Source organism: Ursus americanus, chromosome 7 (assembly GCF_024610735.1).
Source record: "Ursus americanus isolate L20-20 chromosome 7, mUrsAme1.1.p, whole genome shotgun sequence".
Classification (NCBI taxonomy): domain Eukaryota; kingdom Metazoa; phylum Chordata; class Mammalia; order Carnivora; family Ursidae; genus Ursus; species Ursus americanus.
Genome location: NC_142133.1, coordinates 63,134,833 through 63,157,266, shown reverse-complemented (window position 1 = coordinate 63,157,266; position 22,434 = coordinate 63,134,833). Strand labels below are relative to the sequence as shown.

Here is a 22,434-nt window from a genome sequence, read left to right as displayed (position 1 = left end):
CAATCTTCAGATTAATACTAACCTAATCCCAATAAAATATAGAGACTTTGCTCCAATACAGCTCCATCCCATTTTCTACCCTTTGAGCTATTATTGTCATATATATTGCATCTCTCTCTATGTCAACCAAAAAATATAGCTTTGTAATTGTGCATTTATAAAATATGTCTTTCAGGGATGCTAACAAAAGAAATGAGAAAAAAACATATTTATTGACTATTTTATATTAACCCACATACCATTTCTACTGTTCTTCATTTCTTCCTATGGATAAAAGTTATCTCCTGTTTTGACTTCATTTCAGCCTGAAGAACTTACTTTAATATTTATAGAAAGGCAGGTTAGCTGGCAACTTTGGATTTTAATTTTCTCCCCTCAAGATTTCTGTTGGGTCTTTTGTTGTTGCTGTTTGGCTTTTCTTAAGTCAGTTTCTTTGTTTAATACCTTGGCTGAGCTACCTCTGAGAAATCTATCTTCCCCACAATGTGTGACTGCAGATGTCTCTGTTCAGTTTTGTTGTTGTTGCTCTTGTTGTTGTTGTTGTCGTTGTTTTAGCGTTCTTGCTTTTTTCCTTTTTCTTTTTTTTATTTAAATTCAATTAGCCGACATATAGTACATCATTATTTTTTGACGTAGTGTTCAATGATTCATTAGCTGTGGGTTCTTGCTTTTAATTTTAAGCCTGGCTTCCTATGCTTCATCCATGTATAGCTTAGTGGTCTGCAAATATTCAGACAGAGGATGTGCTCAAAAACTTCTGTCTTTTGCCAATAAGTCTGTGTGTGGATAAGGGGGTGCATTCAATGCTCAGGATGCTGATGTGTCTTCTGCATGTATGTACAGTCTCAGGGTTAGCTAGAAGGCTAGCCTGAATCTTTTCCCATATCCACTGGGAATACACATAGTCTCTATCATGAATATGCCTGCCCCGACCATGATCGAGCCTCAGGCTAGCTGCATCACAGATTATCACTTTCACCTACAGTACTGCTCCAGACCTAGTGAGCCACCTCCCACTGCAGCATGGAAGTTGTTGGTCTTCATGGTGTGAGGACCTTCTTTGTGAGGACCTCTGTTTAGACAGAGTTGGGTACACAGTAGAAGCATCAGGTCAGAATGCCATAGATTCCCACTGTTCTTACTTGGGTCTTATCTGCAGCCATACTCTGCAGAGAAGACACAAGTTCATCAGTTTCTTAAGCACAAATGCTTCTCAGACTGTTATATTCATTTGGTCAATTTTTCAGAGCATCCAAATGGCTGTTTTGTCAATTTTGTCCATCTTTATAGTTGCTTTTGGGAAAAGAATTTGCCAGTCTCTTCACTTGGCCATGGCTGGAAGTCCTGCCTTACCTTACTTCTTTGAGACTAATTTTATTAGTCTGAAACATGGATAATCATGTTTCTGAAACTATTTTATGGGGTTATTGTGCGAGTCATATAAGGCAATGCATGATAAGTGCTTGGCATAAAGTAAGCCCTTGATAAACACTAACAGGGTCATTATACACAGTTGGGTGATTTCTGCCCTGCACAAATGTGTTGAGTGAGGGGACAAGTGGGGCTGAAATTCAGCTCGTGTTCTCTTCTCAAGCTATGAGTTCTATAACTCACTGCATCTATCCAGAGGAGGAATCTTTTCCTAATTCCTTCAACCAGAGAAGGCAAGTTTTGTCTAATTCGCACAGAAATGCCATATAGTGTAGCTGGTCCCTGAATATTGATTCCTGTTGCCTTTCCTTCCCTCAATTCTAGACCTTCTAAGTGAAGGCCAACTCCTTTACCTTGAGCTAGCCCAATAAATAATGCTCACACAAAAGCTCCTTATCAATCTCATGTCCTTCCATTGTTTCTCTTCTATTTTCACATCTTTTTTTCTTTCCCCTTTTCAGAGTAAATGGGCTTAATGACTTTACTCATGCATTTATGGAAGCATGAATTAAAAATAAGTTGTGGACTGCTGCTGCTGTTGGTGGGGATGCTGGGAAGCGTACTGCTAATTAGATTTCTTGCAGAAACTCAATTTTTAAATCCCCCTGAACGACCTAGGACTCCTTCGGGATCCTTCTTTCACTCCATCTAGGCATCTAGTTCCCTTCTGAAGGACACTGATTTCTTGTCTTGACTTTGACCCCAGGGATAAAGAAGCCAATTGGTTCAGCTTATTTTTCTAGTATGTGAGGTTTTTATTTTATTTCTTCATGGAGCAGAGGACTTCAAGAATTTGTCTAACTTTATTTCTCTAGCAAGCAATGCTTCTCAAATTTGTCCTTACATGTGTGTCATGCAAAAGCCCAACATGTCCGGATCTGTCTTTATTGGTAGGTGAAGCCTACTTCCGGTCCATGTGCCAGCCAAGCCTGCTGATCCTGCCTACTCTGCTTCCAAAGTTGTAGATGATGCGAAGGATTCATTTAGCTTTTGAGAAGAAAGAGAGGTTGAGAACAGAAGAGGAACATTAAACACAGGGATAGGAGAGAGAGGGGAAAACAAGAGACAAAAAATAAGAGAAAGGAATGAAGCATTCATGTGGGAGCTAGACAATTGTGAGTGACCTCTGGAGGGTTGCCAAGTCAAAAGAATTGAGACTCTGACCTTCTCCAAAATCCTCATTTTGAAAGCATTAATTATTTCTATTGCTCTTTTTAAAAAATTCTCAATGTTCTTGATCTAACTTATAGTTAGACTCTAAATAGTATAATCTGTGTTAAAAGCTTGGACATGGGAGGGATAGCAGCAACTGCGCTGAGCCCTCTCACACTCAGCTCCCTGAGTACACATGGCTACGGAACAGAGTACTTTTGGGTATAAACACATAATGTTAATAAAGGAAGAAAAAATAATTCTTAGGAGGGGGTATATAATCCCCTGAACGATATCTTTTTGCTATTACTATTATTAGTTTCAGGGGTAGAATTTAGTGCCTCATCAGTTGCATATAACACCCAGTGCTCATTCAATCAAGTGCCCTCCTTAATGCCCATCACCCAATTACCCCATCCCCCCACCCTCCACCCCTCCAGCAGCCCTCAGTTTGCTCCCTGGAGTTAAAAGCAATGACTGATACCTTAATGATACTTTATGTTTGTGTAGCCTAAGCAATACTACAGATGAGGGTATTAAAAAGGAGCATCTTATGCCATTGTTGCACAAGTGAATTTAATGTCTATCTACTTTATGAGAAGACCAGTCCCATTTTAGGCACTCTCAGTTTTGACCAGTCTCCTTTCATTTACAAGGAATAAATCATTCCTTATTGCCAGCATAATACCTCAAATGCCCTTTCTATTGCTTCCAGTATGGAGAACGCTGATCACATCAGAGAGAAGACAGTTGCCAAAGAGAATACAACTGCAGGTCAGGGCACTCCCTAACAGAGACACAGGGAGCTGCCACACTGTGTGTGCCTGCAACCAGTTTCATTAACAAAATAAACCTGGTATCAAGCATATTTCCAAATAATAACAGCTTCCATGAAAATCAACTAAGAAAGACCTGGTACCCAACAAGTGTGTTTTGATCAAGCATGACTGGCAATGAGTACAAAGAATCCTAGAGCAAGAAGTAGAGAGAATCAAAAGAGATCATCCTGCTTCAGCTGAGAATAACTTGGATTACTATGGTAGCCACCCACCTTAAAGATTCTTAACGATCCTTTAGTGGGGAGAACTGGACCCTGAGATCTGAGCCTTCATGTATTCTGCAGAATTTGCTGCAGTTCCATTTGCAAATGTGCGTGATTATGTAATCACTGGAGAGGGCTCAGTCATTCACAGCAAATTCATTTTCATGTCCCAAAAGTCCTGGGTTTAAAAATACCCCTAGAGATGTTGTACTTGGATACCTGGGATGAATAGCCTCCTGTCTTTTAGGGTCAAGACTCTTAAAGCAAGACAGAGCAGGACCCTTTATTTCCGGCTGCATGGCTGGGATAACTATCGCCAGACGGGGCTATATGTTTACTTTACTACGCCATTTTCCTGTTTACAGAGTGGTCTCTCACGCATTATTTCCATTGATTTTTTTTATAACAAATCAGGAAACACGGCCACAGTGGTATAATGACCTCCAGATCTCTCTTCAACTTACATTGAACCAGTCTTTCTCCATCTTGAATGAGTAAAGATTATCTTTCCACTCTAAGTAGAATTACACTGTAGTTATCCCCATTCAAGAGAATTTTATTTTATTCCTCTTTGCACAGTCCTGGCTTTCCTTCAATTCTTTTCAAGCATAAATTCAGAGCGGTTCATGACTTTTCTGAAGCAGAGCCCATATTTCTTTAAGATGTGTCTTATCTGAACCATTTGATATATAGAAATCAGTGAGGCTAAAAACTCTACTAATAAAAGGTTCTTAATAAGAGGTAATCAGGAAGTCAGAAAGACAGGTTCCCATACTCTTAGAGATTATCTAGTCCTACCCACTCAATTCACTAGTTGAAAAACAGAGGCCTGGGTTCGCTTGTTAGCCAAGGCAGACCCACCGCTCCTGACTCCCAGCACAGTGCTCCTTCCATTTCTAAAGGGCGGCACTGGTTGCAGTAACCTGATTCCACCTTCTCGCACTAATCGCATCACCACATAGCCTGGACGGCAAGCTTCGTGCTGTGCCTGCCTGAGGCAGCTCTCCTCGCTCTGGCCATCTGCGAGAAGACAGAGGAGAGAGTGGGCTTCCCAAGACCCCTCCGAAGATGCTGCCTTTCATCAGACACCGCAGCGGATGGAACTGGTTGTGTCACAGAACAGAGCGCATCTCCCCAGTATCACTGGCATGTGGTCAATGCCACCAGCTGAACGTACCGCCAGACCTTTAATGAGAGTGAGTCCCACATAGAAGTAGGCCCTGGGCACGTATTGCATGGTGCACTGGGTGTTATAAGCAACTAATGAATCATCGAGCTTTACATCGGAAACCGGGGATGTACTGTATGGTGACTAACATAATATAATAAAAAAACATTAAAAAAAAAAGAAGTAGGCCCTGGGAAACACTGTGTTTTAGGAAGAGTTTGGCACAATGGAAATATGAGCTTTGACATTCAAAAACTGGAATTCAAACTCTGGCTCTGCCATATACCAGCTTTGTAGACTTGAGCAACTTACTTCATTTCTCTAAGATTCCATCTGTGGGTCCAGAAACAGTTAATGAATGTCTATTTTATACTGGGCCTTGGGCCAGGCTCTTGGGACATCACAGTGAATGAGAAAGACCTAGTTTCCTCTCTTCGAAGCTCACTATTTAGCCTCAGGTGACCAGCCTCTATGTTTAGTCACACTAACAATACCCATCTCACCACGTTTGGAGAATCAAGTGTGATCATGGATGAAAAAGCACTTTGCAGACTGCAGCTCTTGCCGGCTGCATCTGGGACAGAGCCAAGGGCCAGTCCCTGAGCTGCAGGAGCTCACCACGGGCCCTGCAGCTGTGGCTTCACTGCCTCCTCAGCCAGTCACACAGGAGCATCGCAAACACTGTCCTGGGCAACATCACAGCTTCCTTCCATGAGCGAGCTGGCCTCACCCCTCCATTTGGAAAAATGAACCTCTCCAGGCTCCTGCCTCGGGCGCCCTCAGTCCTTCTTACCCACAGGAGCCAGACTCGTAGAACTTCTGCCACTTTTAGCAGCTACTTCCAGCCTCAGCTCCTGCTGCTGCCATTTCTTTTTTTTTTTCTTTTTTATTTATTTATTTTATTATGATATGTTAGTCACCATACAGTACATCATTAGTTTTTGATGTAGTGTTCCATGGTTCATTGTTTGTGTATAACACCCAGTGCTCCATGCAATACATGCCCTCCTTAATACCCCTTTCTGTCCCATTTCCGGTGCACAGAGATGTCTGCTCTGTTCCCAGTGGAGGGGGGCAGTTTACAGACTGCCCTCCCAGCGATAACTCACCGCACAGCTTCTACGGCATCTAAGGAAGTGTGTTTCCAAGGCCCATTCAGTCCTCAGAGCCCTGCCCTTCCTAGAATCCTACCCCAGGACCATCACTTTTCCTCCAAACTTGGTTAAGACCAGCTATGTTAGTTTCTTATTGCTGCTGTAACAAATTACCGGAAACTCGGAGGCTTTAAATAATCCACATTTATTATCCTACAATTCTGGAGGTCAGAAGTCTAATGGGTTGGTGAGCTGCCTTCCTTCTAGATGAGATTCAAGGGAGGGTACACTTTATTGCCTTTTCCAGCTTCTAGAAGCTGCTTGCATTCCTTCTCTAGCGGCCTCTTCCTCCACCTTCAGTGCCAGTCACTGCTATACTGCCGCCTTGGATGGAATTATGCCCCCCTTGATTTGCGACGTTCTCCCCAACTTAGATTTTAATCTGCAGTGCCCTGCATTCAGTAGGGGACCTACCAATTGTTGGCTTAAGAAATGAAGAAATACATGATTAAAAAAATTAATAAAATTGAAAAATCGATACACCTTAGCACATAGTGATCGTCACATCTCTGTCTCTCTCTGGCCTCTGCTTCCATCATCACATCTGCTGACTCTGACCCTCTTGCCTCCCTCTTTCATATATAAGGAACCCTGTGATTCAATTAGGCCCATGCTTATAATCCAGAATAATCTCATCTGCAAAGTCCCTTTTGCCCTCTAAGGTAACATATTCACAGGTTCTGGGAATTAGGACTCCTTTGGGTGGTCATAATTTTATTTGTCACACTAGCCCTAAGTCCTATGCTGGGAATACGCCTCAGGATCAGCAGCCTCAAGGAGCTAACCTGACAAATTCATCTATGCTAATGGGTGCAGGAACCTCTCTTTCTTCCCTCCACGGTGCCACACAAGTTTCTAGAGTCAATGCTCCCATCTTGATGCCATGGTCCAAAGAATGACTTGAGCCGCGGAGCTGTATAGCTTCCAGAAGCCATAGCTAAATTTGGGGGGATGGGTATATCTCCTGGGTCTGGGGGGGGGGATATCCGTGGCTCACGGATTTGTACCAGACACATGGCCATAATTTGCAGTGGATATGCTTACCCTCAGACTCATATCAGAACAGGAAGAGTCTTAGTGACAGTCTAGTCTAAGACCTTTACCTTACAGATGAAGAACCCAAGGGCCTAGAGGTAAAGGGAAACCCTTTATAACAGAGCTGGGCTGGAGAGCCCTTCTTCCTCCAATGCCTGTCGTTCTTTCTTACTCCACATGCCCTGTGGGCAAGGTTATTAAGCTCAGGTAAGGAAAGGCAGAATCTTCCCCAGACAACCACAGTCCATTTCTTCCCAGTGAAGGTTCCCTTAGAAGGCAGAGGTAACACCGTGGGAGAGACTGGTTCTGATGGAGAGGACTTCACAGACACCCCGCAAGTATTCTGGCTCATTAAGGCAAGTCCCTCCAGAGTGCGAGTGCTGCCAGCTTGGCACCAGAATCTCATTAAAATGAAAGAATCAAAGCCACAGCTTGTTGAAGGGTTTGTTCCAGGGTCAGGATTCAAGGCCCAGTGACCTCTTTGTTCAGGAGACAAGGGACACATTTCTGCAAATCGCACCAGAGAACTCACGTGGCCTCTCATGAGGAGTTCCAGAAAAGGGGCAGGGATAAGAGGCTACCAATACCGCCCCCACCCAGCGACCTTACTACGATGAGAAGGTGGCTCAAATGAAGGGCAGGACCATCCAGAACCCTTCTGATATGTCCGAAGGGGCAAGAATTCAATTGAAATAGAGCATACCACTCCTGCTTACAAAACTGCACTCGGTCACTGGGTACGTTCTTGAACTTGATGCACATCTGGTGCCCCCCGTTACCCTTTCCCACCCTTCAAGGACAAGTCAAGCAGAAAGAGGGTGGTGTGGGGGTGCTCTGGGTTTGTGGGCCAATGTGAATGTACGGCTCCCAGGCAGGCAGGAAAGCCACCTGCTTGTCCGTCTACTGGTCCATCCCGCCAGAGTCGGCAGTGCGTTGCTGGGGCAGAAAACAGTTAACATGTTTTTTTTCCTTCCCCCCAAAAATCTAAAATAATTCAACAGAACACAACCTCAAATGAGAATTTTTGATCCTCTTGTATTAAAAAAATAATAACATGTTTTATCTTACTATAAAAGCAACGCATGTTAATGGACTCGTGTGAAAAATACCAAAGCACAAAGAAAAAATACAAAATCATTGAGAATTCAGTCATCTAGAAATAACTTCTACCACTATGCTGGTATATATATAGACTTTTCTCCTTACGTACATATGTTTTCTCTTCTGCAAAATAAGTTCTATCACACAAATTGTTCAACCTGGTTTTAAAAATTCTAATAATGGGCGTTGAATACTTTCCCATCTCATTAAATATTTTTACATAGCATCAATGGAATGGCAGCATGATATTTAGGGGTACTGTATTTTATTTAACTAACTCCTTATTGTTTGAGTATTTAAATAATTTCGTTTTTCACCATCATAAACAACACTACCAAGATAGCTCTTTAGATAAGCCAGTAGGAAACATTTTATTGCGACCCTGTTCCTTAAGTCTGTCATAGTCTATAGAGAAAGGTATCACTTCTGATTCTTGAGGGTTGAGTTTGTATTGTTAGTAGCACTCAGCCTAGAAAGTGATTTCCTTCTTCTCTAAACCACGTAGAATCTGAGAAAAGAGACTAAATGGTCTTTGAAACTTATGAGTCACAGAGACCACAAGAGCTAGACTTGTCTAGCTTGAATATATTGAATATATCGTATGTGCTGAATATATACATAGTAGGGGTGCATGTTCAGGAATATTTTACTGATGAGGCATATGATAAAGTTTAGAGACTGTTGCCTTAGAACAGTAATTCATGGTAGACAGAGAAAGCAGCATAGGAAGGAAGCTCTCGGGGACTGGAGCCCAAGAACACTTTGCATAAACAGTCCCCATTTGGATCATCCTGTTTGAACCAAATGAAAAGAAAAAAAGATTGTTCTGTCCCAGAGGATCTGTGTGTGTGTGTGTGTGTGCGCGCGCGCGCGCATCTGTCATTCCCATTGTATTTTTCTTCTTTCCCAGTTTGCCTTTCTCTCCTGACTGCTCTCTCAGCACCAACACCCTAAGCCAAAGGTCTTTGCTAAAGGCTGCTTATACAAAGTGAGGTGAGCAATTACTGACTCTCCCATGAACCAGATCGCCTTAAAGGTGACCACTAAACCCTGTGCGCAGGAAGCACCTGACTTTAAGCACACGTTAGCACATCTCGCCTCTGCGACCGTGCGAGCCGGGGACCAGAAGGGTGCTTCCAGGGTGTGCTGTCCATGTTACTCCAGCTCTAGAGCTCCTCCCACCTCGATCTCACTGACAGCGTGTCCTGCCATCTCCTCCCTGCCCTCACCTACGGGACTTGCTCTCTGGAAAGAGCTGTAAACCCACTCACATGTAGGGATCCCCCACTGAAGACGCTAATTTATGAGGTCCCATTTGGTCAGCCAATAAAGCCTGAGAGCAGAAATGGGCTAACGATGAGTTGCACGGGGTGAAGGAGGAAGTGCTAGGCACTTTCATCACTCCAGTTGCCTGTCAACACCACAAAGGGTTAAGGGCAGAGTATGAGACTTACAGCCAGCTCAGTCCACCAGCTGCAGCCCCCAGTGACGACAAGTGCAAAGGGCAATGTATGCCGAGAGAGACTGCCCATCAAGGTTGGGCCTGCAGCTCAAAATGTGGCCCAGTTTCCAGGTTCCCGCTACTCCTGGGATGGAGTCAATCTGTGAAGTGCTCAAGAATCTTTTAAGGACATTGCAAATCCCTAAGGCAGGTGAAGGAATTAAAGGAAAAGAGAAGAAATGCTGGCATTAATCTGGGCTCCTCTGAAATCACCTAACCTAACTTCCAGAAGGGTCTAGGAACTCATAAGTACAGGAAGAGACACACAGGATCCACATGCCAATCCACACACGTGGGGAGAAAAATCAATGTGTAGTAGGTTGAATCAGGTTCCCAAAAGACATGTCCGAGTCCTAATCCCTGGTACTTGTGAAAGTGATCTTATTTGGAAACAAGGTCTTTGCAAATGTAATCAAGGATCTTGAGATGAGATCATGTTGCATTTAAGGTGGGGCCCCAAATCCAGTGACATGCGTCGCTACAGAAGACAGATCTGAGACTCAGGAGAGTGCCATGTGCAGTTGGAGGCAGGGAAAGGAGCACTGAGATACCAGCAGCCACCAGAACCTAGGCAACCAGGCAAGGAATGTATACTCCTGCAGTCTCTAGAAAGTACCAACGCTGGTCACACCTTGATTTCAGACTGCTAGCTTCTGGAACTGGGTTAAATCAATTTATGTTGTTTTAAGCCACCCAGCTTGTGTCTATTTGTTACAGCAGCTACAAGAAACTAACGCACAAGAGTACAGCAGGAGCGGTCGGACCAAAAGGCTGAACAGCCCCATGCTGGCATGGCAGTGCCCTTGTTATCTGTGGCTGCATCATTAGCCATTCCAGAACTCTAGGACAATTCTTCTCAGCCTTCTGAAAACCAGCCATCTTCTTGTGTGTGTGCCAGAATAGCTAACATACAGTGTTCCATTAGTGTACAGGTGTACAATATAGTGATTCAACAGGCATATAGTATAATGATTCAACACTTCATGCAACACCCCGTGCTCATCACAGCAAGTGCCCTCCTTCATTCCCATCACCTGTTTAATCCATTGCCCCATCTACCTCCCCTCCGGTGACCAGCAGTGTGTTCTCTATAGTCAAGAGTTTGTTTCTTGGTTTGTTTCTCTCTCTTTTATTTTCCTTTGCTTGTTTGTTTTGTTTCTTAAATTCCACATATGAGTAAAATCATATGGCTGGAGAGTATAATGCTAAGTCAATAAGTCAGTCAGAGAATGACAAAGACCGAACCAAAACAAAGCCGTGAGAATCAGTTCTCTGGAAGAGAACCGAGCTGATACAGGAAGGGGGTCAGCCTCTCCCAGCTGACTCTTCTCCCATGCTTCCTGGGTATGCATATGACTGAGGGGTTGTGAAGGGGGTTGGGTGGGTGAAGCTGCTAATGTGTTTTCCATCTGAAGGCCAGGGTTCATGCCAGAGACTAAGATCTTGTCTTGCTGGAAAAGAAAAACGTGACTACATTCCAAAAGACCGGAAGTAGTAGATGTCAAACATGCCCCTGGCTCTACTTAAAAAGTCATAGAATGCCTCAATCTGATGATTCCTCAAGATTTTATTAATTTATAATATTGTGTTCCATCAAGATCATCACTTTTTATTATCTTGCTGCTCTGAATTGTATCTTCCTTATTATTCTCAGTTACAGGGGCTATAAATTAAAATCATTCAGAATTTATACTCTTACAGTTCATTATCTATGATTGGTATTATCTCACTGCCTTTTTCTGGTCTTTCTATATCCCCTGACAAGAAATATTGCAATGGAGTCTAAATACCACCCAACCAATAAATGTTGAGTTTTAAGAAATCTCTATTGACTACACTACCCTAAAGGGCACCCCATTACTCCTTCTTATCTCCAGCACCAGCATCCTTTCTGCCAAAATGCAGAGAAAGTGAGATTCCAGAGAGTTGGCTGTTAGGACTGAGATGTAGGTCTTGCTTTGGCGCTATGCAAATTGGGAATGTCATTTTCTCTCCCTTCACCTTCACCTCTTTCCCTGATGGTCAAGAAACATTAAGATACATCAGGCTGCCTCATGAGGAGCAGCTCTACTTCAGAGAACTGGTAGGTATATAATTAGCTGAAGCAAAAAGCAATGAGCAGCGCATTACTAGAAGTTGTGAGCACCTGTAAGTGATATTCCGAAGTGTCCCTATAAAGGCTGGGAGGCTAGTCCCTCGTTTCTAAGGCATATCAATGAGTATAGGTCCCTCCATCAGACCCCAGGGAAAATCAACGCCAGTTTCTGACAGTGATGAGATTCCCTCAAGTTGTGTTTGGATGTGTTTGTTCATTAAAGAACTTGATGAAGTGGACTGGGGTATCTATGGTGGCTTTTGTCGTGGCTGTTCACATCATCATTCTTAGTGATGCGACATGCTACCATGCTAGGAAGAGTGTTTTGCAGACAGATGGAAGCTGGCAGTACTCACTAAAACATGACTACTCCAACCCTGACTGATTTAACTAATGGAAAAAGGTCTGTATTCAGTGCAGGTATTGGCCTTTGGGACCCAGCTTTATAAAAACATAAAGGCGCAGATCTATTTCCACCCTCAGAAATACTGAGGAGTGAGTGTTCATTTTTTAATTCCCTCCTGTTCTTCTTCCTTTTGTTTTTCTCCTAGTACTCAGGGTAACATGCAGATGCCAGAGATCACAAGATAGCAGATCAAGGAGGAGAAACAGGTCAGAGAGTGGCAATGCACAATCTATTGGCGCTCTTCTAAAAATTGCTTACAAATTTTAAAAGCAACAACTTTCAAATGTATACAGTCTGACTCCTACAAAGTCCGAGAACAACTGCTACTTGTCCCTCTCCCCGATCTCACAATTCAATAGTCATCAAATAAAAAACCTACAAGGACCAAAAGTGCAGGTTCTACCAGGGCACTTCTAGAGGCTGGGGATAAGGCTCTGGAGCATTCCTAGGGATGGGGGAATGGGAGTAAGTCTGAAAGGAGGTCTGCATCAAGAGTATAACAAACCCAGCTCTGCCTACCTGAGAAGTTTCTACAAACAAATAAAAACAAAACAAAACAAAACAAAAACAAAACAAAAAGGAGGGAGAGAAGAGTCACATGGAAAGTAAAGCTCCGAAGCTATACTGGATTGCGTCCGCCAGCTGGATAAAAATGACCAAGTCTGACAATATCAGGGACTGGGTGAGGAGGTAACGTCCTGGGGAGGAATACTGACACCTCACTAGTGGGGGTATGACTTAGTGCCACCACTTGGGAAAACAGGTCGGCACTATCTATCGAAATGGAAGCTGCGCCCCATGACCCAGCGATCCCGCTCCTCCTCTCTGCACTAGGGAAACTCTTGGACAGGCACCTGCAGCAAGAGGCTTTGCAAAAATGCTTACAGGAGTGCTGTTGGTAACAGCAAAACCACAGAAACAACCCAAGTGTCTAAGGACAGTAGGAGAGATAAATTGTGGTATTTTCATGCAGTGATTGAAAACCCAGAGAACCACAGCTATGTGCATCAAAATGGACAAATCACAAAACAACAACACTATCTCATTTATGCAATAGGTTACAAACCTAATCGATACATTGTTTGGGGCTCCATACAGAAGTGGTAAGGCCACAAGGAAAAGCAAATGAACGATGAACGCAAAATAGGACAGCGGTTACCTCTGAGGAAAGGGAGAGATTCTGGATCTAGGAAGGCAACAGAAGAGGCTGTAAATGGACTGACAACATTCGAATCCTTACACTTGGTGCTGAGAGCACAAGTGTTGATCTCACTGTACTCGTTAATCCATGCACACACGTTTACTTTGTTGCACACACTAGATTTTACAATAAAATTTTAAAATAAATAGGTTACCAGGTTCCACCTCAGATCCTTCGAATCAGAATCTCAGGCTGTGGGATCTAGGCAGTACTTTGTATAAGTTCTCCAGAAGATTCAGATGGGCTATAGGGTTAAGAGCCACTTACTTACACACAACCCCACGACCCCCACCCTGGGCAACAGACATCGGCATCCAGGTGAAAGCAGCTTAAAATATAAATCAAGGTCAAGCAATTTCAAAAGAGTCATAAAAACAGAAAAAAAGGTCAGCCTGGGAGAGCAGGTAGGAAGGAAAAGCGTCTCCCAGTTCAGGGTCTGAGGCCACGATAGCAGCCTGAGGGCATCAGCTATTTCTGTGCCACCTCCAACCTCCCCCAGAACTTAATTGAGCTCTGTCCCCATTAGAGTCACACTAGCATGAGCCTGAGATAATTGCCCCCGACCTGGGCCCAGGGTAGGCTCTTGCCGTAACTTTTGCTGCAAAGACAGAAACACGATGTGGTAGAAAGTGTCCTCGTCTAGCTCTCATCACAGCCGACATCCACACCTGGACCAGCATGGACAAGCTGTGTGATCTTTAGCAAGTCACATCCCCTCTCTGAGCCCCCGCCGTCTCATCTGGCCTGCCTCTCTCACAACACTGGATTCCAATGAGACCGTGTAGGTGTAAGGGCTTTGCAAAATGAAAAGTATGACACCGAATGTTTGGTAAGTCCATCACCATGCTAGAGGTTATTTCTTCCTACAAGTCAGAAACATAGGCTGTTGATTCTGGATAAGTCGAGTTTTCTGGGTCCAAGGAACGTGGAGTTCTAAGATTAGCCACAGTGAGACCTGAAGGCGGGACTAGGACTTAGTGCCTCCACCTCCCTCTAAAAACTCAGCAAATACTTAACAAGTACCCACAATTTATCCCGCCCTATCTTCTCCAGTCCCTAATAATTCAGAAAGAGATGCTCATTAATAGCTCAGGACTACCGGAAGCACCTTGCAAAGCTACAACGCAGCCTGAATATTCATTAACGGCTTTGAAACTAACATTTAACCCAGTTATACCTTCCAAATTAGAAATGCCAGACTTAGCAAGTAAAAAGGCAGGACCCCCAATACATTTGAATTTTTAAATATAATTAGAAATTAGAATAACTTTTAAAGTGTAAGTATCCCCCAACGATTGCATGAGATATACTTATACCAAGAAACCACTTATTGTTCACCGGAAACTCCAATTTAACTGGGTGTTTGTATTTTACCTGGCAACTCTATTCACTGACAAACAGATCAGCACTTTCTCCTACATCTGCATGAAAGAGAGTCATAAGATCCTATTTTCTTCTCTTGGTTAGAGAGTAAAGTGCCGGCTTGATCCTTGCACCCTAGGCAAGGCACAGGTATTAGAAGCAGGTTTCAAAAGAAACAGGTGAGAGCACAGCCAGGGGAACCTCAAACCTGCAAACAGAAATGGACATCCAAGCCCCACCCTGGCCTGGCCGGGACACTCTGTGGTGGCGTCTACCCTTACCTCGGGGCATCTCCTTGGAGTGCTCTGTCTCCGGCCCATCCAACAGGTCTATCTGGGAGGCCTCCTCAGAGGGGACGCGGCGCCAGGACCAGCTCTGGTTGCCAAGGTCGTGAAGGGGCGGGGAGTACTCCAGCTCGCAGGGGAAATCGAAGCTGCACTCCAGGCCTGCAAGGACAGCCAGCGGTCAGTGGGGCAAACTGTCTCCCCAAGGGGACCCTCCAGCCCCACCCCTCCATTCCAGGAAGGCGGCCTTCATCTCATCCACAACCCTCACTCTAGCCAGGTGGCCAGCGGTCAGGTTCACAGCTGGCTCGGCTCCATATGACTAAAAAGGGGACTGAGAGAGGAAAAAGGGATTCCTTGTATAATTCAGGTTAAGGGGGTATCTTCAGAGAAGGCAGGTGAAAAGAGAGCTAACTGGCAGGAGCTGGAGAAGTTCTGCGTCCTGTAAGGTTGCCTGGGGACTGGAGAGGGCTGGAGGCCACATGGCCGGATGATGGCTTTGCAGCCGGAGAGGTCGGCCTCTAAGTCTGGGTTGACTCCAGGCAAAAAAAAATCAGGCTGTGTGGTCTCAAATTTCCTCATCTGTACATTGGGGATGAAAACGCCTACCTCCAGGGATTGCTGTGAGAGCTGGTAGGATAACGTGTGTCCGAATACATGAGCCTGTCGACAGCAGATGCTCAGGGGAAAAATCCTGGCCAGGTTCTGCCCTGCCTGACAAGAGAATGCCAAGGGGAACTCAGGCCTTACTCACAGCCTGTCTGCCAGGCAACCATCTACCCTTTGGACCCCTTCACACGAGAGGGTCACGGCTAGGACAGCTAGTCCGCGCTCATTCTCTCTTGGGGAGGGGGTGGGCAAGGACCCTGGGGAAGGGGAGAGAGAGAGGGAGGAAGCAGCAAGAAGCTGTTTCCTGGGACTTTTTACGACCTTTGACCAGGCAACTTGTGTCTAAACCATTTCATATTTGCCCTACTTTTAAGATACACTCACCTTCTCCTTCCCCTTCCTCGGTGTGCATTACCCAAAGTGGCCGAAATGCTCTGCACCCAGTAGGCACCCAACGCTTACTGACGGGTAAGTGAAATGTGTATCAAAGTGCAAATTATAACCTACCTTTTACTTCACTGTCTCCCCTCAGCCATGGGGATGTGAAGAAAGGGAGAATGTGACGTGAGGACAGACTACCGGACTAGCAGATGGGGACTTTGGTTGGTGTCAGGCTTGGACAGTCTCTTCGCACGTGTGGCACTTGGTGCCCTCGGCTGCAAACAGGGGTTTAGACCAGGTGACGGGGAAAACAAATGCCCAGTGAGGCCTGGGTTCCAACTCCAGCTCTGCCACTGATGTGCCGGTTCCCTTGAACAAGATACTTGACCTCTCTGGGCCTCAAGTCCCTCAATTACAAAATGAGACCTAGGCTAGATGTTCTCTAAAGCTCCTTCCTGATTTGACTTTTTTAAAATTCCTAAGTCCTGGTTCTCAGAAGGGTTATAGCACGTGTGATGAATCAGTCTGTGTGGTGGTGCCAATGGGTGCTAGCTTCCAATGACCATTTTCCGTTTAACAGCTGCTTCTGGGGCTACTGCTACCTTGACCTCCAAGAGGAGCCAGGTGTTGGGAATTTCCGACCACAGAGGAGAAGTGGGGTCAATTCCAGTGCAGGCAGCCGGCCATCACCGGATGGTCCCCTAGTCACACACGTAGGCAGCTAAGCCCTTATCCCAGAGTGGGAGTAAAATAATCCCCATTGACACGAGCCAAACTCAGTTCAGGTGGGTAGGTGGGGGGGGTGAATCCCTCAATTACACTTCTATTAAGTATCTTTCTGCTTCTCGGCCTATCGAGATTTATGTACCAGCTGCTCTCCACGAGCCACCATCTTTCTGGTCCTAAGGTTAATACCACTCGCCCTTTCACAATGCAGACGATTCACCTTTATAATGGCAAGCTCAAATGCGCAGAGCTAGCCTTATTTGAGTTGACATGCCACTTGCTGCCTACATAAATTTTATCAGCTTTGAAGACTTTCTACCCTCCCTTGGGGGCTGAGCTGCTGCCGTGTCCATGAATCGTAGGCCGCCTTACTCTTCAAGACTTACTTGCCAGCCACCTGGTTTTGATTGCAGAATGCAAGGAGAAAAATGATCCAATGTTTTGTACTTTCTAGCACAACAATTATCCTTATAATGAAAAGTGGAGCCACTAACCTTGGCCCTTCTGAAGAGGGTCAAAAGGACCCATCCATATTAGCTAATGATCAAGTCAAAAGATGAGAGAGAAAGGTATTGGCTGTCCCCATCCCACACCGACAACTACTGGTGACTTTCCCAAAGCTTCCATGTCTGTGGCCCATCCTCGATCTTGATTTTTCTCCTTTGTTTAAAATCATCCTATTTCTATTTGGGACAGAGGTGTGGCATGCAAGGTCAGACACTGTCTGGTGCATATCAGACGAACAGACCACAGAATCCCAGCATCAAGCATCATCTATCGTGGGATCTTTGACTCTGAACAGTTGGAGAACCGGCCGTGTTCGGACCAAACCCGGCCTCATGATACAAGCTAGGCACGTGCTCCAATTACCAAACGGGTTCATTTTGAAATTCTTGCTCCGAGGCAGTCTCCCTTTAGCTGTCAAAGCCACACTCTTTGACTTTAAATAGAAAGGGAGTTAACATTACTGTTCATTGTGGGTGAAACCGAATTGGGCTTTCCTACATTCCAATTTAATTTCCCATAAAATACCAAGATAGGTTTCTTTCTCCTGCGCTAGCCCCAGTGCCTTTCAAGCGGTAACACCTGGGACTCATCATCTCTAAAAACACCAGGTTAAGGATCATTTTCCTTGGGCCTGTTCTGAGGTTGCAGACCTAGAATGCTTCTTGCATCTTTCTCCTCAAGCCTCCTCTGACCCAGTCCTTGTAGGACAGAGCCTGCAGAGTCTGTTTTACAGACAGGACTTGAAGGGATCCAGGGTTTCAGTGAAGGGTTCAGCCTTAAGCCATCTAACCATAGAGGCAGGTCCACACCCAAGGGAAGGTGTGGGAAATGAATTCACTGAGCCCCAGCTGTCTGCCAGAGACTGTGCGAGGCGTTCTTCCTATGTGACTACATTTAATCTACAGAACAACACTGGAAAGTAGATGATGTCTTCTCTCTACAGATGCGGAAATAGAGGCTCAGAAAGTTCACTCTACTTGCCCAAAGATCAAAGGATCACCCTAAGGCAGAACCAGAATGTGACCCAAGGCTAGATAATGATGAAGATCTAGGCATTTCTCATCTCGTCTCCACAGTTTCAAATCTCAATCCAGGGCCAACAGAGTAGATTAAAGAATATATGAGACACCGGTGAAGTGTTATATTTTGGTTATTACTAGACCCAAAGTCTGCGGCCTCTTCATATCTGCAAAGGCTTGTCCTCTACTCTCAGGGAACAGATTTAGATTTCCTCTCTGGCAGGCCTATTTTGCAAAGTGACCATGACCTTCAAAAAACTCCAGACATCTCAACCTTATTTTACCTATCAGGACCCAGGAGAATCTAACCATTGAAAAACAGCAATGAGAAAAAGACATACTTTCCAGACGCTGCTGATCATTGCCACCCACTTTCTAGTTACTTCCATCATGAAAGAAAGATAAGGCAATGGAATCTTCTGGAAACAGTTCTCCTGCTGAGAGGGATATCAAGTGCTGTGAAGGGAAAGGTCTTGGTAGAGCAGCGAGGATGATTCCAGGCTTGATCCTGCACAGAGCAGCTGAGAGACACCAGCAGGTCTGGTCACCTCTCTATGCCTAGTTTTCTGCATTTGAAAAAAATGAAAAAAGGAGCATATATATATATTATTTTATATATATATATATATATATATATATATATATATAATATATATATATATATATATATATATAAAGCTTCTGCACAGCCAAGGAAACAGTCAAAAAAAACAAAGAGGCAGCCCATGGAATGGGAGAAGATATTTGCAAATGATACTACAGATAAAAGACTGGTATCCAAGATCTACAAAGAACTTCTCAAACTCAATATACGAGAAACAAATAAACAAATCATAAAATGGGCAGAAGATATGAACAGACACTTTTCCAATGATGACATACAAATGGCTAACAGACACATGAAAAAACGTTCAAAATCATTAGCCATCAGGGAAATTCAAATCAAAACCACACTAAGATACCACCTTATGCCAGTTAGAATGGCAAAAATTGACAAGGCAAGAAACACCAATTGTTGGAGAGGATGTGGAGAAAGGGGATCCCTCCTACACTGTTGGTGGGAATGCAAGTTGGTACAGCCACTCTGGAAAACAGTGTGGAGGTCCCTTAAAAAGTTAAAAATTGAGCTCCCCTATGATCTAGCCATTGCACTACTGGGTATTTACCCCAAAGATACAGACGTAGTGAAGAGAAGGGCCATATGCACCCCAATGTTCATAGCAGCATTGTCCACAATAGCTAAATCATGGAAGGAGCCGAGATGCCCTTCAACAGATGACTGGATTAAGAAGTTGTGGTCCATATATACAACGGAATATTACTCAGCTATCAAAAAGAATGAGTTCTCAACATTTGCTGCAACATGGACGGCACTGGAGGAGATAATGCTAAGTGAAATAAGTCAAGCAGAGAAAGACAATTATCATATGGTTTCTCTCATCTATGGAACATAAGAACTAGGAAGATCGGTAGGAGAAGAAAGGGGTAAAGAAAGGGGGGTGATCAGAAGGGGGAATGAAGCATGAGAGACTGTAGACTCTGAGAAACAAACTGAGGGCTTCAGAGAGGAGGGGGTGGGGGAATGGGATAGGCTGGTGATGGGTGGTGGGGAGGGCACGTATTGCATGGTGCACTGGGTGTTATACGCAACTAATGAATCATTGAACTTTACATCAAAAACCAGGGATGTACTGTATGGCGACTAACATAATATAATAAAAAAAATTTTTTAAAAAAGAAGACAATTGCTTTTATTTCAAAAAAAAAAAAAAAAAAAGGAGCATATACCTTCTATCGTGCCCTGTCTCTGAAGGTCAGTGATTCTACAGGGCCAATACAACCAACCTACAGACCACCAGTCATTTTTACTCTGCCTACCTCTAAATGGGGGCTTTCTGTCAGAAGCAGATTCCCCATGAAATGAGGCTGAAAGTGCATCACACTCAATGGGGACTCAGTTTACCTCAAGATCCTCAAAGAATTAAGAAGAAACGTTCAGGTAAGACTGTTCCTGGGTGAATAAGTGTGCATGTGAGTGTGTGTGTCTTTGTGTGTGTGTGTGTGTTTATGAATTTTTATCAGTTTGTACCTATATTCTGAAACCTTCCAGGGTATGATTCACATTTCAAAAACTGAATTCATTAACAGTTAGCTTGAAGGCATTGTTCTAGTATAAAAGGCAGCCATTCAGAAGAATGTTACAGAAACAGATGAGAAAACCCTGTGGTGGCCCTGCCCAGAGAGATGCCCAGCTCCCTTACCAAACGCCCTTGGCTGCAGAGGAGTTGGCAATGACCGCACGCTGAGCCTGAGGGGGGATGTCTAGCCTGTAGGAATGTGGGAGACTACCCAAGCAGTCATGCCAAGGCCTGTGCGGAGGAAGCTGCCTCAGCTAATCAGCAGAGATGGGGACCTTCTCAGGCTGAGCTGCATGAAGGAGATTCCATGAAAGTTCCAGGTACCATCTACAACACCACATAGAGGTGATGGGGAGACATGTTGTCCTTTGGCCACTCAGGTCTTCTCTTGGGTGGGCTTAGAAAATCCAACAGTCCTCCTTTGTAGACTGACCCAGACTCACCTCAGGCTCCAAAAAACTCCTTTGGGTCAAGGCCTTTTGTGCCTCCTTGATTCTGACTCTGGAAACCCAGAGACCTCCCACTCGTTTCCTCAGTCACCACGAGTTAATTTCAAGAGAGGGGACCAGCAGCCTCTAGTTTTTTAGATTTTCTTTCCAAGGCTGGCTGGTTTCCAGCATCCTTAAGAGCCACTGTCCTAGGGCAGGTCCACAGGAACCCACTGGCTGATGTCTCGCACTGTCAGCCCGCCATGAGTTTTAGAAACAAATACTGCAGAGTGAAAAGTAGAGTCATATAAAAGAGATGAAAGCCATGTTTATCAATCCTATGATACTTCACCCTTCTTTCCTTTTTTCTCTTCTCATGAGTGTTTCAGAAATCAAGCCTGGGGTCAGACGTACGTTCTTGGCTCTGACAGCACCGGGTACGCATGTATAGAGGAGCCCTAAGGGGAGGACCTCCCCGAAGCCTGTGGGAAGTATCTTCATAATTTACAATATTTACTGAGGGCTTACTGTGTTCAGACACAGCATGTCAGGCCCCTTACATCATTATCTTATTTGATCCCTATGAAGTGGGCAGGGTTCTTCCTCTCACTTAACAGATGAATACCCTGGGCTTAGAGCAGCAAAGTTACAGCTGAGTTAGACATGAAGTGACTGAGTGGGCTTTCACTGACCTGCCTCCTTCCTGGGACCCTGAGACTTTGATGTCAGTGTCGCATGAACAGGGAACTGTGAACTAAAAAGGCAGCAGAAATAGCTGCCCTCTTTCAGAGCCACAGGCAAGAGGAAGGGTCGAGACCTGCAGTGAGGCGGGTCAGGAACTGGGCCCGTGGCGAGACAAGTGGGGCCAAGCTAGAGGCAGGACAGGAGCCGGAGCATCGAGCTGCCCTTGAGGGAGTTGGAACTGGGGTGCCCTCAGTGAGGCCTGAGTCAAAGGTCATATTTCTAAGATCCAAGCCTTAACCTGCCATGGGTGTGTTGACTCAGGAAGCCAAGGCTACACGTGCAGTAAGGCCTGGGGCTCAAAGTTCCTGTCTAGGTTTCCTAGCATCTTCTGGAATAACTGCTGTGTTTCTTCATTAGGGCTTGGGGTCAGAGTTGAGGGAACTGAGGGTGGGATGGGCAAGGTTTCTAGGGCCATCAGGGGCCCATGAGAGAGTTTACCCAACTGGATACCCAGCCATGGAATCTGCATCTGAAAACAGAACCATCAGGGTGGCTGCTAGTTTAACATATGGCAACAGGACTGTGATTTTGTCTTGGGGTTATTTTCCTATCTGACTGCCAGGATGCAGATGGCCTTGATGTTGGACCTGACATTCCTCACTTGTTAAATGGTGGTCTCTGCAGTCCCACCCAGCCCTACAATCTTCTCCTATGTATCTATGCCCATAGGTCCTATTCATTAACTGACCTTAATATCATCAGGATTGTTTCTCGGGGATAGAGCACAAGACCTGAGATCTGACTCCAAGTCACTCTCTCCCTCTCTCTGAGCACTGGCCATCTCAGTGATCAGACTAACTTCCCAGAACTGCTAGAAGGACTCAATGGAGTGATGCAAGTGCTGGGAATAGAGAAATTCCCAACACACATTAGCTGATTCAGAATTTGTACAGCCATGTCCTTTCTGAGCACCGTTTCTTGTTTACTCTGAGAAATAGTATTTACGTGAG

At 44.8% G+C, this 22,434-nt stretch overlaps 1 protein-coding gene across 2 annotated transcripts in view; it reads right to left on the bottom strand.

Moving 5' to 3' along the window:
- The window catches only part of ALK (ALK receptor tyrosine kinase), a 660,105-nt gene that overhangs the window by 434,918 nt on the left and 202,753 nt on the right, over positions 1-22,434 (bottom strand). For both annotated transcript variants that reach the window (XM_087863752.1, XM_045809147.2), the window contains one exon: positions 14,930-15,094. In XM_087863752.1, coding sequence (XP_087719878.1) covers positions 14,930-15,094 — 165 coding nt within the window. The remainder of the gene's footprint in view (positions 1-14,929; positions 15,095-22,434) is intronic.